The following is a 16,706-nucleotide window of genomic DNA, read 5'->3' on the forward strand; positions in this document are numbered from 1 at the left end:
ACCCTTGGAACATACTACAGCCCCAGGTGGCGAAGAGCCGACATCGAGGTGCCAAACCTTCCCGTCGATGTGAGCTCTTGGGGAAGATCAGCCTGTTATCCCTAGAGTAACTTTTATCCTTAAGATGTCAAGAGCATATTCCCTACAAAATTCCACAAATTTAACCATAGTTTTTATCTCCACTTGAAGAACCAGCCTCCATTTCTTCATGGGTCACATCTCCTTGTAATTTAATGGACCTATAATGATCAAATTGAAGCTTCCCAAGGTAAGATGCAACTACTTCAGTGTTTATCCTGTTCATTGCGTTATTCCTTTATGCAATTCATAGCTGTAGCTGTTCTGCATTTCTTCTTGTTATTGTAATTGTTAGACAAGCTATTTTCCTTCTTTCTTAGATGTATTCAGTTTTCATTATCAATATAAAAAATCCAGTAAGTTCTGGGTCAAATTCCCCTGTGTTTTCATTTCTTTTGCTGGCAATCTGATCCAGTCTTAACACATTAATGACAATGGAAAATTGCCTTGCTTCAAACAAATCCAGCCCCTGTTTAACATAATCTAACAATGCCCATTCTTGTTCTTCACCCCTTCCAAAATTTCCAGAAAATCCAGCATTCAAAATATTATGTTTTTCACCATGAATTATGCAAAATCTGTTTTGACATTGTTCCAAGATGTCAAGAGCATATTCCCTACAAAATTCCACAAATTTAACCATAATTTTATCTCCACTTGAAGAACTAGCCTCCATTTCTTCATGGGTCACATCTCCTTGTAATTTAATGGACCTATAATGATCAAATCGAAGCTTCCCAAGGTAAGATGCAACTACTTCAGTGTTTATCCTGCCCAGACCCACCTTACAATTGAAAACAAAAATAGTATCCTTTGTAGCAAAGGCGACGTCAATCTCTGAAGCGTCAACATTAGCACTTGCAGTCTTGATGAGAGTCTCATCAACTTCTAGGGTATTGCTAGCAACTCTTAGGTTTGATGGGTCTAAACTTATGTTTTGGGGTTCGAGTAAGCCCGACTCAATATCATTGTTAACATAAAAAAGACTTATGTACCTGTGTGTTGGTCCAGAAATATTTTGGGCCCGCTCCATTATGCTTGCAATCTGGCCCATATCTCCTAAGCCTTTCATTGACCTAACTGTGTTTCTCTTTTTCGATGCGTCCTGTTCTTGCGTTTCACCTTCCTCCCCAACCATCATTGTTCCTGCACTTAGTTGCCGCCATCCACCGCTTTCGAGGTCCAAATCTAGTGGTTCCAACAACGAGGGTGGGTCAATCACTATCGCCTTTGGAAGTGGCAGCGCCATCACTTGCGCAACTCCCTTTACTAGTTGAAACTGGTCTGAATTTTTCTCACACTCCGTCATCGATGGCTCCACCGCTGCGAGCGGCTATTCTAGCGATGGTGTTGGTGAACCTTCTCCCTCAAATATTTTGTGGATTTTCTCATCTCCTTCCTTCTCTTTCAATGGTGTCATCTTTGCCTCTGACTTTAATTCAAAGTTGAAAACTTCATGCTCTGTTTCAGCTTCGTCATCTTCCAAGCAAACTTCCGGTTGAAATTCCTTGAAGAAAGTTTTTAAAAATGTCCACCAACTAACCTTTGGATTATACCAGTATCGGTACTAGAATCGAGCTTGACCGGTGAATGCCTTCCTAACTTCCCATGGCTTTTCATTATCCGAAATTTCGTTTGCCTTGAAGTACTGCTCGACCTGGATCGACCATCGCCACGCATCTTCCTCACCAGAAAATATAGGAATTCTGATTTTGCAAAATTGCTTTGCCATTTTTTTTTTCAAAGCTTCCCAGATCAGAGAGCTCTGATACCAATTGATACTGACCAACCAATTTGATGGGAACAAAAGAACAAATCGAAGAAACAATTTGAATAATACCTCGAGAAATGGTACATTGATATGAATCAACAGTTACAGTATTTCAATAAGGAACATTACAATAACAAGAACAATGTAGTTTTATGGGAATTTCAATAATAGTAATGAAAAATGCAGAAAGAAGAAATGGATAATGTAGAGCAATTGGAGAGGCTCTACTCTCTCCTGAATTTCAGGTCCAAGCAATATCCAAGATGTCTTACACCCATGCACACTACCCTATTTAACCTACACCCATGCACACTACCCTATTTAACCAACCAGACCCTCCTCAACAATCTCTCCAATTTTGTTATCCAAGTCAGCCACGTCAACTAGGCTGGATCAATTCCACTCCCGGCATGTGTTGCACCTTCTAACAGAATACCTTTTTGCTGACTAGGATCGTATCAATAAACAATTCCGCTTATATAATCTTTAGAAACAGAAGGGAGAACTTTTCATTACTGTTGATAAACAGTACGAGTGTCTAAAAAGAAAATGGTTACCCCCACCTAACCCACATTTTGTAGCTCAAAAGGCGAATTCGCATTTTTCATATGTTCTTGTGTTTTCACTCGTATCAAATGCCACCTTAATTTCTATCACGACTGCTTCTCAAAAAACTTGTCTTATAATAATTCATATGTTGTGTAGGGAAAGTTCAGGCAAAAACGTGTTTACAATATATGCAGGTAATATAGTTCATAGGAGAAACTCGTATATATATATTAGATCACACACCAGTACGAGAATAAATCTTATATATTACATACACCAATATATAACTAAGTATAGATATTAGACATGGCTCTTGATGGAGGAACTGTATCCACTCTGACCATCATAGTATCTGGACCACAGCATAACGCCTCCATATTTGGAAGAACCCTTAATTGCTGGAAGCACTTTGGAAGTAAGATCAGAGGCAGATATGAATCCACTGCCTGCAGCCTCAGGTGAAGCTGGTAACCCCAAGAAGATCTTTTTGGCTGGAATATCTGATGTCCACTGTTTCCATGCATCTTCAAGATTGTTAAATGCAGTTGGACTGTATTGGCAAGGAGGGTTGTTGTAGAATTGGACCCAAACACAATCAAAAAGACCTGTCTTGAGGGCATTTCCTATCCAAGCATCAGGAAATGGGCATTGAGGAGCTGCTGTCAAGTACACATTTTTGCCTTCCTTGCTATATCCTTTGAGGTACCTGGCAAGGTCATCCCAATATAAGTTTGAGCCTCCTTCAATGTCAAAGTCAATGCCATCAAGAACAGCAGGCCCAAGTGGCCTAGAAGAAGAGTGTCCCCCCAAGAAGTTATTCCAAAGGTAAGTTGCTACTTGCCTTGCATCCTGTGGGGATGCAAGTGAGTAGCTACCGGCACCTCCTCCCAAAGACAGCAATACCTTGATGCCTTTGGCTTGGCATGATTTTATGTCAGTGCTTAACCCAATGCACCCCTTACTGTAGGGATCACAATGCCCAGCTAGATTTATCATTGGAGTTTGGCCATTGCCAAATGTTGGTAGAAAGGCCAAGATAACAAACTCATAGTTCCCAGTGGAACAAGCCTCTGCTAGTGTGCCTTCATTACCATTCTGCCCCCAGTAGATAGCAATTCCACCAGCATTTGCACAATTTGCTAGTGCTAACAGTATCAAGGACAAGAATGAGATTGAGATTGCCAATTTTGCCATTAACAAGTAGCAGCCAAAGTCTATTTAAGCACCTAAGCAAGTATGTGAATAAACTCAAGCTGATTTTCTTTTGCAGAACCATGCTGTCAGAGAAGGGCTTTTTATAAGGGTAACATGCCTCTAATCCTAAACAGTTTGTTTGCTGTAGTTGCTCTTCAGAGCGTGGATTGGCAGTCACTGCGTCCCATAATCAGTCCAATATATCAATCATTGATGTCGACATTAGGGAAGCAGCGTGCAAATTAGCCATTATCAACTTGCTCTTGTCCGCTTCTGCCTGAGGATTTCTTGCATTGCATTATTGCAAATGCAATCAATACACCAGTCAGATACAACTGGAGTGGCAGATAATTTATTATATTAGCTACTTACAGTGATAGAGTTACCATGTATTCAAAGAAATGGGTTAACGACGGAGTAGTTGAATTTATGATGAACCGGTTGGAAAAAAATGATTTATTTGTTTTCGATGAATCTACCAATTTCCCTTTTTGTTTTGATATCTATCAGTATTTCTTTCATTTGGATTTTTTTTAGTTAGAAACTACTTATAAGCTAGAGTTAAAATAAAAAGCTTAAAAAAAGCTAAAAACAGTTTGGTAATTACATAAAAAAAATTTAACTTAAAAACACATATTTCAAGAAAATTATCTCTTTTTATCTTTATAACTCTTCATTTAAAAAAAATACAAATTCAAGAAAAATAGATATGAGCTTAAAAAAAAAACTCATCCTAAGAGCTTTTAACTTTCAATTTTTTTCTTCATTATAAAAAAAAACTTTCCATTACAAGAGATTTTTTCAAAATCTGTTTTGCTTGACTTATGCTTATAAGTAACTTCTAGCTTAAAAAAAGATGATCCACTTTGTTTGGAATGAAATGAATAAACTTAAATATTTTGGCATATTTGTTAATTTCGATTGCATTTTATAATATTGATGTCTGTCATCTAGAATGATTATATTTTAACTTGAAAACATTGGTCAATATCTTTGAATGATAATTTGGATGGACAAGTATCTTATCCTTCCTTGTCCCACCAAAGTCCAAATTAATAGCTGTAAATAACATAGACTGGTGGACCAAAATAAATAGGAGAGATATTTTTCAGCAAGGTAAAGAAAAGTATACAAAGTTGATAATATTATACTTCAATAGTGTGGTGTAATAATCCGTTCTTTATTAATTTTGTTTTTATAAAATTATTCAGTGTAATTTTTTAAAAATAATTATTGACGTACAAATTCATAAATTATTGTACATTTTTATTTTAAAATTGAAACACAGCATATCCATCCAACTAGAGCATTTTTGGTACATTCAATATACTTACCCGATATACTTACGACTTTCATTAAGAAAATGATATTTGAATTAATTTTTTTTACTCTTTTCGATACATTATATTATAAAAAATGCTCTCTTTTAATTATATCGAGTAAGTGGTTCCACCAAACAGTGATCAAAATATCATTTTTTTGACAAAAATTTTATTCAAATATCATGCGAACAATATTTTTTTATCAGACTACCACGTGTCATAATTCGCTACGACTGATAACAAATTACCTTCGTCAATAATTTTATGACACGTGCACTTTCACAGACAAAAAATGACGTGTCGCTACTAGTGGTAGCGAATTTAGTCTACAATATAACCACATGTTACGAAATTATTGGCAACGAAATTCGCTATTAACTTTAGAAAATACTGTTTACGTTATAAAATTTTTGCCAAAAAATATGACATTTTGGTCAGTGTTGATGGTTCCACGGCACCTTAAATTTTTGGCCATCAAAACTGACTTTCTGACTCACCTAGTATTGTTCATAGTTTGCTGTGATTAAAAAATGAAAATAAAAGAAAAGCTCATCTTTCATATGGAAGCAATTAGCAAAGTTATATCAAACATTTAATCTGTGAACTTCCTACATCAGATTCAGAGGTCTCTCTTCTCTGCAACATTTTTCTATCCACCAACTTCATTACGCAAAGTCAGAAATCATAGCCAACATCACTTGGAAAAGCATGTCCATTGCTCCAATAGTTCATGTGGCTCTCTTGCCAAGCGCTGGCATGGGCCATCTTACACCATTTCTAAGGCTAGCTGCGTTGCTTGTTCACCACCATTGCCAAGTCACTCTCATCATTCCTCACCCAACAGTCTCTAAAGCTGAATCAGAACTCCTCTCTCGGTTCCACTCTTCATTCCCTCAGGTCAACCAAGTCCAGTTTCATCTTCTTCCTTCTGATTCTTCCACTTCCAACACCTCCACTGACCCTTTTTTCCTTCGTTTTGCAGCCATTCGTAGCTCTTGTCACCTTCTCTCTCCTCTCCTTGCTTCGGTTTCACCACCCTTGTCTGCTTTTGTCTATGACATGACCCTGATTTCCCCTGTTCTTCCAATTGCTAACACCCTTGGTGTCCCTCACTATATCTTATTCACTTCTTCAGCTACCATGTTCTCCTTCTTCTCCTACTTCCCTACTCTAGCTGCATCTGCATCCTTTCCTGATGTTGATGTTGTTGAGATTCCAGGGGTTTCAGCCATGCCCAGATCATCAATCCCTCCGCTGCTTTTCATCCCCTACAGTATCTATTGTAACCTTTTCATGGAAGATAGTCCTAAGCTTGCAAACTTACATGGGGTTTTGATCAATACGTTTGAAGGACTAGAAGCACAGTCTCTGGAGGCTCTTAATGGAGGAAAAGTGGTCAAAGAATTGCCCCCAGTTTATGCAGTTGGTCCTTTTGTGCCTTGTGAGTTTGAGAAGGAAGACCAAAGGGGAGAACCATTGAAGTGGCTTGATGATCAGCCTAGTGGTTCTGTGGTGTATGTTAGCTTTGGAAGTAGAACAGCTATGGGAAGGGACCAAATAAGAGAGATAGGATATGGGTTGGTGAGAAGTGGATACAGGTTTTTGTGGGTTGTGAAGGATAAGAAACTTGATAAGGAAGAAGAAGAAGGGTTAGATGGGGTGCTTGGGGCTGAGCTTGAGGAGAGGATAAAAGAGAAGGGAATTGTAGTGAAAGAATGGGTTGACCAAAGGGAGATTCTTGGTCACAAAGCTGTGGGAGGGTTTGTGAGTCATTGTGGGTGGAACTCGTTGATAGAAGCTGCATGGCATGGTGTTCCTATCATGGGGTGGCCTCAGATTGGAGATCAGAAGATAAATGCTGAAGCGGTGTCAAAGAGAGGGTGGGGTATGTGGAAGAAGGACTGGGGTTGGGAAGGAGAACGTGTGGTGAAAGGGGAGGAAATTGGAGAGGCTATAAAAGAGATAATGAATAATGAATCTCTTATGATCAAAGCAGCAGAAGTTAAAGAGGATGCAAAACTAGCCATTAGTAAAGGTGGAGGATATGAGGTTGCTATTCAGACACTAATTGAAGAGTGGAGGAAGAATGTTAAGAACATCTGAGAGTCAAATCATTTGGCTCTTTGGTCCATTTGTAGGCGGGGAGTGAAGTTTAATTTGACACAGTTCAGTAGGAATTAGGAGGTAGCATTGATTTCCCTGCTGTATCAAACACTATGGTGATTTCAGTTGCATTAATAGTATTGAAACAGGGTTAAGAGAAAATCAATAAAAAGATGATGGCTATTTGTTTCTCTTCTATTCAAATGGTCAACCATTTCTATTTTGCAAAGCAGCATGTCGTTTATTTCTCTGCATTGTCAAAAATGGAAGCATGACTCAGTATGTTGTATTCATGTTGAACCTACCTTGAAGGAATTTTATTTAGGTCATTTTACTCGCACTTCATGAAGAGGGTTGTTTTCTTTTTTTGCAAATATTTGAGTAGCATTTTGCAAAGCTTGTAACACGCTTGTTGCCAAAACCAAAATCATGCAAGCAGGAGGAGGGCCCACAATCTCTTTCTGTAACTTTCTACGAGACACTTTTGCTTTTGTTTATGAATTCCCCTCCAATCATAGTTTATACTTTACGAGGGCGTTTGCTTCTGGAAATTTCGTTGAAACAGTAGTGAAATGAAATAGATAGAAAAAATGATTGGAAAGATAGATAAAATGAGATAGGTAGAAAAATGTAAAAAAAAGTTGTTTGGTGGAGAAAAATTTTACTGGGAAAATTAGGTAACTTTATGAAATCAACAGTGCATTAAAAGCCAGATAACCGATTTTTCGAAAAATCCCACCTTCAAATTGGGTTTCTAAACAGTGCGCATATCTATGTTTCTTATAAATCCAGACACATTTGAGATAGATGGGTTTTTGGTGAAAAACGTTGAAACAAACATGGTGTTTCTAAAAGTCATACTTGAGAAAGATAGATATCCGCTGAAAAGCTCCCAACCAAACACCACCTATAGGATTTGATATTTCTTATTTTATAAAGATAAAATTATTATATAATATGAGAAATACTAAATCTTAATAAATAATGAGAGGGTTATATTTATAAATTTTTTATTTATAAATTATATTATGTACTCTCAAAATATGTACTTAAGGAAATATATAATATAATTTGTAAAAAAATTCTTCATATAAATAATAACATAAAAGGAAAAGTATGTGTTATTTTAGATGATACAAAGTTGTGTTATTTTAAGAGAGAGAAATAGATAGAGAAAGAAAGAAAGAGAGTTAACAAAAATAAATAAATATGTGAGTCTCACCTTTTTATGTGAAAAAAATAACATAAATTATGTTATTTAAAAAGATAATATTTTTTCCTAACATAAACAGGTACAAATATGTGGCTCACGACCCCATAAATAAATTGGCCACATCTACAAGTGTCCTTTTTTGTCAGGTATAAAGATAATTGGTTGGACAACTCCTGTCTTTGAAAAGAATTTTTTGAATATACTCCGGCAGTATCAAAGTGAAGGAGAAGCATATATTCAAGATGATTCAATTACTTGATATTTAACTTACTCTTGAGGACAAGAGTAATCTTAGGAGAGAGAATATTATGATTTTATTTATGTTATTTTATTATTTTCTGAATTATTAGGTTATTTAAATAGTGGATAGTTATTTTTCTTGTTTTGTTATTAGTGAAGTGTATTTGATGTTAGCGTGTAGTTACTTTTATGATTGACTCATATTATCTATTTAAACCTTGAAATATTGAAATAAAAATTATCAGATTAGATTAGAAAAGTCATCCCAAAATACACTTGTGCAAATGTCAAGCTTCCTCAATAAGCCATATGAGGTCAGGCTTCCTCAATAAAGCCAAATTTCTATTTTTATTTATTTTGTTCGTAACAATTGGTATAAAGGCTACATTAGTTGCTCATACAATCAAAGTAGGACTTCAAGTTCCATACCAATCAAATGGTATCAGAGCCTTCTACTTGTGCCCACGCCAACATTGCAGTGTTCGCCCGGAACTAATAAGAGACTAGCACAAAGCCAGCCCACCTATGCCAGGACTGCGAAGCGTGGTGAAATGTTATGATCCTATTTACAAGGTATATGACTTGAAGTCCCATATTGATTATATGGACAATTAATGTGGCAGGCGTTGGGATGATGCATCCCAAGGTTCTTATCAATTACCCAATTTCAATGGACGACCTTTACCCTCAATTACTTTGCAAGAATCACTCAACAAATTTTAATTCACCTTCTGAACTAGTCAAAATGAGAATAAACATTATATTCAGGGTGATGAGGTATGTGTCGATGTGAAAATGATAAGGGTGATAGTGTTATGAATCAAAATTCTTGAGAATTATTACGCCTACGCTAGCTGAGGGTGAAGGGAGGAGATGTTTGGGTTTGATTATTATTGAGGAGTGATTTTGGCGGAGTAACAAATTTGCACAATGGAGAATGTTCGTTTGGTGAGGCTAAAACTTTTATTTATGGGGTAAATGGGATTTTCTCCAAGTCTGAAAAGTGTGATGTATAAGGGAACATACCCTCTACGTGTTAAGGGGTATGTTTGATACATAATATAGGATAATGTCTGATAGTATAAGATTTGATAGTATAAGACACAATTAAATTTTGATACTATCCAGTGTTTAACATGATATTGTATAGGATAATATATTGTATAAGATAATATCATCCAATATTTGATAATACACTGATACTAGATAGGTTAAAAATAAATATTTTTGCCAAAAATACCATTTAATAATGAATTTACATAATTCTTCCAAATATATCATATGATATTATTTTTTATAGAAATATGTTGATCAGTGTGTCCAAAAAGTATATTAATTTTTATAAAAAAAAAATATTCAGTATTTTAAAAAATTATATACTGAAAAATTATTTTTTATTTTAATATACTAATATTAAAATAATATATTAATTATTGAGAATTACATTGGTTAATACATCAATCCCTTATCAGGCCTAATCCTACTCTCCTAGGCGTGATTAAGTTATATATCATTTTGATGTATAAAGAGATCATGTTGTATAAGCTTATATTATACGATGGTCACACTCACACCAAACAACTAAGGCATGTTTGGTGCATAGTATAGGATAAGGCCTGATAGTATAAGACCTGATAGTATAAGGCCTGATTGTATAAGACCTGATTGAATTTTAATACTATCCAGCGTTTGGCACGGTATTGTATAAAATAATATATTGTATAAGATAATATCATCTAGTATTTGGTAATGCATTGTATAATACTATATATAATAAAAATAAATATTTTTAATAAAAATATCCTTTAATAAAGAATTTATATATTTCTTCAAAAAATGTCATGATATTAATTTTTATAAAAATTTATTGATCAGTGTGTCCAAAATATAAATTAATTTTAATAAAAATAAAAATATTCAATATTTTAAAAATTAATATATTGAAAAATTATTTTTATTTTAATAGATTAATATTAAAATAATATATTAATTTTTGAGAATTACATTGGTCAACGATGTTAATACATCAATCTCTTATCAGGCCTCATCCCTCATCCTTAGGCCAGATTAAGTTATACATTGTTTTGATGTATTAAGGGATTATGCTGTATAAGCTTATACTATACAATGGTCACACCAAACAACTGAAAATGTCATAACGTATAGTATAAACTTATACTATCATGCCTTATACGTCACACCAAACAGGCCCTAAAAATGTTGTAACATATAATATAAGCTTATATTATCAAATCTTATATATCACACCCAACATGCCCTAAGGGCGTTTGGCACGAGAGATATTTTTTTTTTACCTGGAAAAAAAGATGGTTGAGGATTTGGTAAGAGTTTTTTTAACCTGGGTAAGTTACGAAAAAGTGTTTGGTTGTCCAAAATTTTGCCGAGAAAGTTGAGTTCATTTTACTGATGCTATATCTAATTGATAATAAAATATTGATGAAATAATTATTTGACTCAACATATTATATTCAGAATCTAAGACCCTGTGCAAAAAAAATTACCAAAGGATGAGTGGTATAATTATTTGCCTTTGTATAGTTGAAATGGGAAATACCTGGAGAAATTATTTGCTGAAATTTTTTTCACAATACTCATGCCAAACATGTTAATTAAATATTTAACATCTCACTTTCTTATCATTCGATACCAAATACCCATAACAAACGCCACAAATTTAATAGCTACATAGAAGGTTTTACACTATTTCCGTTTTCGGAGGGAGTACTGAGATGTTTACCTTTTAATTTCTTTACAAATTCTAAATTCGAATTTGGTTGACATCATTTTGTCAAAAATTAAAACACTTAAACAAAAATAAAATAAAATTATTAGCCAAAAAGTTGTTTTATTTGAATTAATTAATATAAAGAGAGAGTTTTATACTTCTTATGTTATATGAGATAAGCCTTTTTATGCCATAAAGACAACAAGCATTTGAGATCCATATATTAGAAAAAATAATGTATGGAACCATATCAACACGAAAATCAAAGAGTGTGTTGAAAATTTTTTCTTCTTATATTACATAAAAAGTATAAAACCCATAAAGAAAACAGCATTGCCTATTTTTTAATCGCTATTATATATTTAAGGTAAATATACAATTTAGCTTATGAAAGATGTTATATATGTATTGTTTTTGTTCTTAAAATTTTTTGTCTATACATATTGATTCTCCAAATTGTTAAATTACTAATAAGTTCATCTTATTGAAGTTATCAACTTGCTAATAAATTTATCCATTCAGAAATCAATTTATATAAATATGAAATTTTAAAAATTAAATCTAAATTTTCTATATTGTATCTGTTGTCATAATAACAGGTTTTTCAGAAAAAATCTAACTCGTTCCAAGTAGCACAGGTAAAAGTAAAAGAGTGAGGCTAAGTCATAACCTTCCCAATAGAATAATATCAATGAAGCAATAACAGCCTTGTGTTGTCTACTTTTCTGCTCTCCCTTATCTTCCTGGCGTTTCCTTGAGGGTGTTAGAAGGATAGGTAGTAGAGAGAGGAGAAGCTAATCATGGGTTCCTCTTCACTACCATCTTTCATTCAGATGTCATCTACATATTCTAGCAGCCCTCAAAAGAAGTTTCAAATTGGAATAGCTAGAACTAACACACAGTTTTCTTGGTCTTTTTCTTCTCCACCTTCTTGCAAAGTTCTTTACAAATCAGTTCCTTTGGCTGCTTCAATTGCAATTCTTCTGTGGTCAAGCCCTGGTATTAATAGCCTTTTGGTCTCTCTGCATGTGTTCTGATGTAGCATATAATTCACTTTATTGTCTAGTGTTGGTTGAAGCTTCATTGGATATACATATATATATGCTATAACTGAAAGCTTGAGCATTTTCTTATTTTTCAGCACATGCTGGGTTCATGTCAGGAATCTCTGGAATAGAGTCTGTTCCTGGTCCTCAGCTACCTCCAATTGACTTTCTCAATCGCTTTAATGGTTTTTAGCTTTTAAACTTTGCCTTTTTGTTTTATAGCATTTTGAACATGCTGGGATTTTGTAAAGCTCAATTTGATGAAACTAACATTGGTTTCATCTTTATTTTACAGAAGAAAACCAGAAGAAATATGCTGAAAATGATGCAAGATTTCAATCATCCCCCCTTCTAAAGAAACTCCTTGAGCAATCCAAGTTGAATAAAGAGAAGTAATTTGTTTTTTTTTTTTTAATTATTTGTGTATTGTTTGCATAGTCAAAACCTCAGGCAGCTGCAATGGATTAGAGATGGCTAAAAAATACTCTCCATTAAACCCTGAACAGCGAGGGCGAGATAAGGACAATCCTTATAAACAGTCTTATTCTTGTATATGTGCAAAGAAGTTATTTCTTGAATTCGAACTTGTAATCTTTCGGTCACAAAGAAGTAGCTTTACCACTACTCCAAACTCACCTTCTTAGAATTAGAGATGGACAATGATATAGTAAATTAGTAATGACAATTTTTTCTTTCTTTTTGCATAGCAAGCTAGAATAACATTTGTCTTACTCTTCAGGAACCGTAAAGAAACTGAGGACAAGTACTGCATACGTGGGGCAGAATGGGGAGTTGGGGATTGTTCAGCAGAGGGAATGTCTCCAGAGGAGAGGGAACAATTCATAGCAATGTTGAAGCAGAAGGCTGAACAAAAGTAATATGATGCAACTTTGACATGTAGGATGGCACGAGGTGAAAAAAACAATTAGGCCTCTTGCAGGGCTTCAAAGTTCTGTTTTCAAATTCATCATACATCGATTACTTTTATGTATAATTGTGAAAGAAAAAGCTCATAATTTCTAGTTTATAGTTTTAATTTCTTCTCCTTTTTAGTTTTGCCCCTCTTTTCGTATGCTTTTGTGGAGGTTCATCAGAAGTGAATAGACCGGTGGTAAAGTTTACAAGGGAACTCTCCTCTTGTGAAGTTTACTAGAGCAAATCAAGAGTAAGCGGAATAACATTACCTTATGGGAAAGGAAAAACAAAAACAAAAACAAAACAAAACAGTTCAATTCAATGATTCTGATGAAGCATTCAATTGTTAGTCCATCATGTGTAGTGCTACTAGCCAACTCAAATTCCAGTAAACTGAGAAAAACAAGCAAAACCACATCGTGCAAAAGTTTACAGAAATCCACTTAAAGGACATAAAAAGCAACAAATTAGTGGCCAGTGCCACTAGTGTTCGTAAGTTGTACTATGGGCTAGTAGAAATATTACATAATATTGCCAATGATATATAGCTTAGTTGATAGTTTATGGGAAATAGAATGCGAGTATGTGGGGTTCAAACACTGTAGTATTCCCTATCCCATTCCCTTTTGCCTCCTTGTGGGATTGGTATGAACTTCATTGGGTTTGAACTCAAAAAGAAAAAAAAGAAACGCAGAAAAAAAAAAATCCTTTTCTTTTGTTTCTGCTTGTTCAATAGTAGCTTTACTGATTCAACTTGACTTCACTGAATAAGCATTTATGTGGAACACTAACCTACACACGATGAATTTTTTAATACATAAAACCAATGTCATTAAAATTGATTGGTGATTGGCCCGATTTAGGTATTGGGTTACTGGTTTAACCAGTGATCCGATAATTATATGTAATTCTATAATTTATATTAAAAAATTATAAATATACTCAAATATCTACAAAAAAAAATAAAATATTCAAATATTTTAACATAAAAATAATAAATCACACATTATTATCCAATAAAGGATCAAACAAAAATATAATGATCATAATAGGTGGCTTCACTTTTGATAAAGGACATCTCTAGCTATAAATCAAATCAAATCAAAATTTTCTGTACGGTGCATAATTAAGATAATATTAGTATTGTAGGTACATAACTTATGCAAGTCAATAAGCAAAAAATACTTAAATATGTTCAATATGATTTTTTTTTTGAAATTTTTTTTTGGGATTGGGTCGGGTCATTGGTTAACCGGGCGGGACACCGAATTTCACGAAAACTGGTCGGTTCGCACTGGTTCTGATGCATGGTCGGTCCGTTGCTTCACCCAGACTGGTTATATGACCGTTTACCGATTTTCGAGTCGACTCAGCCTAGCCAGTCGAGTTTTATTAACATTGCATAAAACTCAGTCCAAATATTGTATACTCACGATTGAAGTTGGAAAAAAATAATAGCTAAAAAGATTACTAAATTGTTTAAACTATGTAAAAATAGGAGAATAATATACTTACTACCAATTATGTTTATATTTTTTACCACCAAATTTTAACCGTTGATTTTTGTTAATATAATGATTATAATTTATTGGAAGACACTTATTAATTAATTATTAACTCCAAATAAATATAACCTTCATATTTACGAAAATCAATGATTAAAATTTAATGGTATGAAGTGATAAACTTAATTGGTGATAAGTATAACTTTTCTTGTAGAAATATACATAAATGAGGAGAATGTAATGATTTAAACAGGAATAATAAAAAAAATGAAATGAAAAATGCAAAACACCATTTAAGAAAACAAAATACAAGCAACCCGAACTCACTCAGGGATTGCATCATGCAAAATGAAGGATGCTTCATATAAGGACATATCAACAATCATACCCAACTACAGGGTATTATCCCCATCACTTTTGTTCCTTTTCAAAATAGCATTCACAGGATATTTTTCTCTCTTTCTCCATGTCTTCTTGAAAGTTGATCTGGATAATTACATAGACCCACCAAGGTTAAGACAAGAAAGGACTCAAGCAGTACACAAGCCCCATAACGCGAGATACAGGCATTGCGCAACAGGGCCAAGAAGCGCAATGGCCTCATAACGCGAAATGCAGGCATTGCGCAGAACCGATTTATGTAACTTCAAGGCTAAGGAAAGATTCAGTAACAGACTGGGATCAACCGCGCATACAGACCAACGCATGAAAGAAGTTCCAGCTTGCCACCACTCTAAGAAGATAGACAAATATGTAGACTTATAGCTTGAAAGACACCAGCTGAGACAAATAAGTCTGCAGCCCATAATAACCAATAAGAAGGCATGCCGCCTACCAAAGACGGCATAAGGCATGCTATAAATATGAAGGGTATAAACCCAACTATGAGTATCTGATTCCCATTAAACATAACATAAACCTAGCATTGATAGTGATTTGAGCGTCGGAGTGTCTTTGCAGGTATCCCAGTCATCTCCATTGCGCTAGAAGTATTCACCAACCTTCAAATACTAAGTGAACGTTTTAGGCCCACGAAGCACTGTTCACAACCCAAAGTCTTCAATCTTCAACCGTGTATGATTTAGCCGCCCAATCCATATTGAACTGGTCTGATCAAAAGTGTTGTAACTTGTAAGTATTACAGAGTTACGTACTTAAAATTGATTTATTACGGAAAAAATTGACTCATACTAATTTGTAAATATTACGTAAAAAATCCTGCATATTTTAGTTTTTTCTTAAGTATTATTTCTTTTATAGTTTATTAATATTGTTTATGGGCACACGCGCGCGCCCACACACACACATATATATATAGGATCACGATCATTTTACACCGGTGTAAGATTAATAAATCTTCACCACATCTCAACAGTTGATTTTCGTGCATCCAACGATTATAATTTAGGAAATTATACGAATTAATTAATATTAATTAATCATTAATTACACTACAAATACCAACCGATGATTTCCGTCAATCAACGGTTAAGATATGGTTGTTAATCTTACACTGGTGTAAAAAGAACCTACCCCATATATATATATATATATATATATATATATATATATATATATATATATATATATATCAGAAAAATATTTCTGCAGTTAATGCAGATAAGTTATCTGCATTTACTTCCAAAACGACGTCGTTTTGAGATTGAAAGATTAAAAAATCATAATTATAAAGACTATAATAACCCTGAAATAAATTAAAATTATAAAAACACCATGATTTCCGTCCCAAAACGACGTCATATTGAGCTTACTGCAGATAACTTATCTGCAGTAACTGCAAAAAAAGAGAATCATATATATATATATATATATATATATATATATATATATCATTTGACACCACACTAGTGTTAAACTTTAAAATTTGACACCAAGCCCTAACCGTTAAATTTTCGTCAGTCAACGGTTATCATTTATTGAGAATCAAGCTTATTAATTAATTATTAATTCGCAATAAATGATAACCGTTGATTGACGAAAATTCAACGGTTAGTGTTTGGTGT

The 16,706-nt window shown here is 34.1% G+C and overlaps 3 protein-coding genes across 3 annotated transcripts; 2 read left to right on the plus strand and 1 right to left on the minus strand.

Annotated features, from left to right (window-relative positions):
- Nucleotides 1–2,698: 2,698 nt before the first annotated feature.
- Nucleotides 2,699–3,592, minus strand: LOC133312501 (hevamine-A-like). Its single transcript, XM_061513709.1, has one exon. The coding sequence runs from the start codon at nt 3,590–3,592 to the stop codon at nt 2,699–2,701; it is 894 nt and encodes a 297-aa protein (XP_061369693.1).
- Nucleotides 3,593–5,622: 2,030 nt separating this feature from the next.
- LOC133312511 (UDP-glycosyltransferase 708G1-like) lies at nt 5,623–7,017 on the plus strand. The gene has a single exon (XM_061513724.1). It carries the CDS (start codon nt 5,623–5,625, stop codon nt 7,015–7,017), a length of 1,395 nt encoding a protein of 464 aa, XP_061369708.1.
- A 4,884-nt stretch (nt 7,018–11,901) lies between these two features.
- LOC133312504 (uncharacterized) lies at nt 11,902–13,306 on the plus strand. Its single transcript, XM_061513715.1, has 4 exons — nt 11,902–12,215; nt 12,358–12,447; nt 12,558–12,654; nt 13,002–13,306. The coding sequence occupies exons 1-4, from the start codon at nt 12,017–12,019 to the stop codon at nt 13,138–13,140; spliced, it is 525 nt and encodes a 174-aa protein (XP_061369699.1). The 5' UTR covers nt 11,902–12,016; the 3' UTR covers nt 13,141–13,306.
- Nucleotides 13,307–16,706: the final 3,400 nt, after the last annotated feature.

This window comes from Gastrolobium bilobum, unplaced genomic scaffold, assembly GCF_033153095.1.
Source record: "Gastrolobium bilobum isolate Gb01-03AN ecotype WA unplaced genomic scaffold, APGP_CSIRO_Gbil_v1 utg5873, whole genome shotgun sequence".
Taxonomy (NCBI): Eukaryota; Viridiplantae; Streptophyta; class Magnoliopsida; order Fabales; family Fabaceae; genus Gastrolobium; species Gastrolobium bilobum.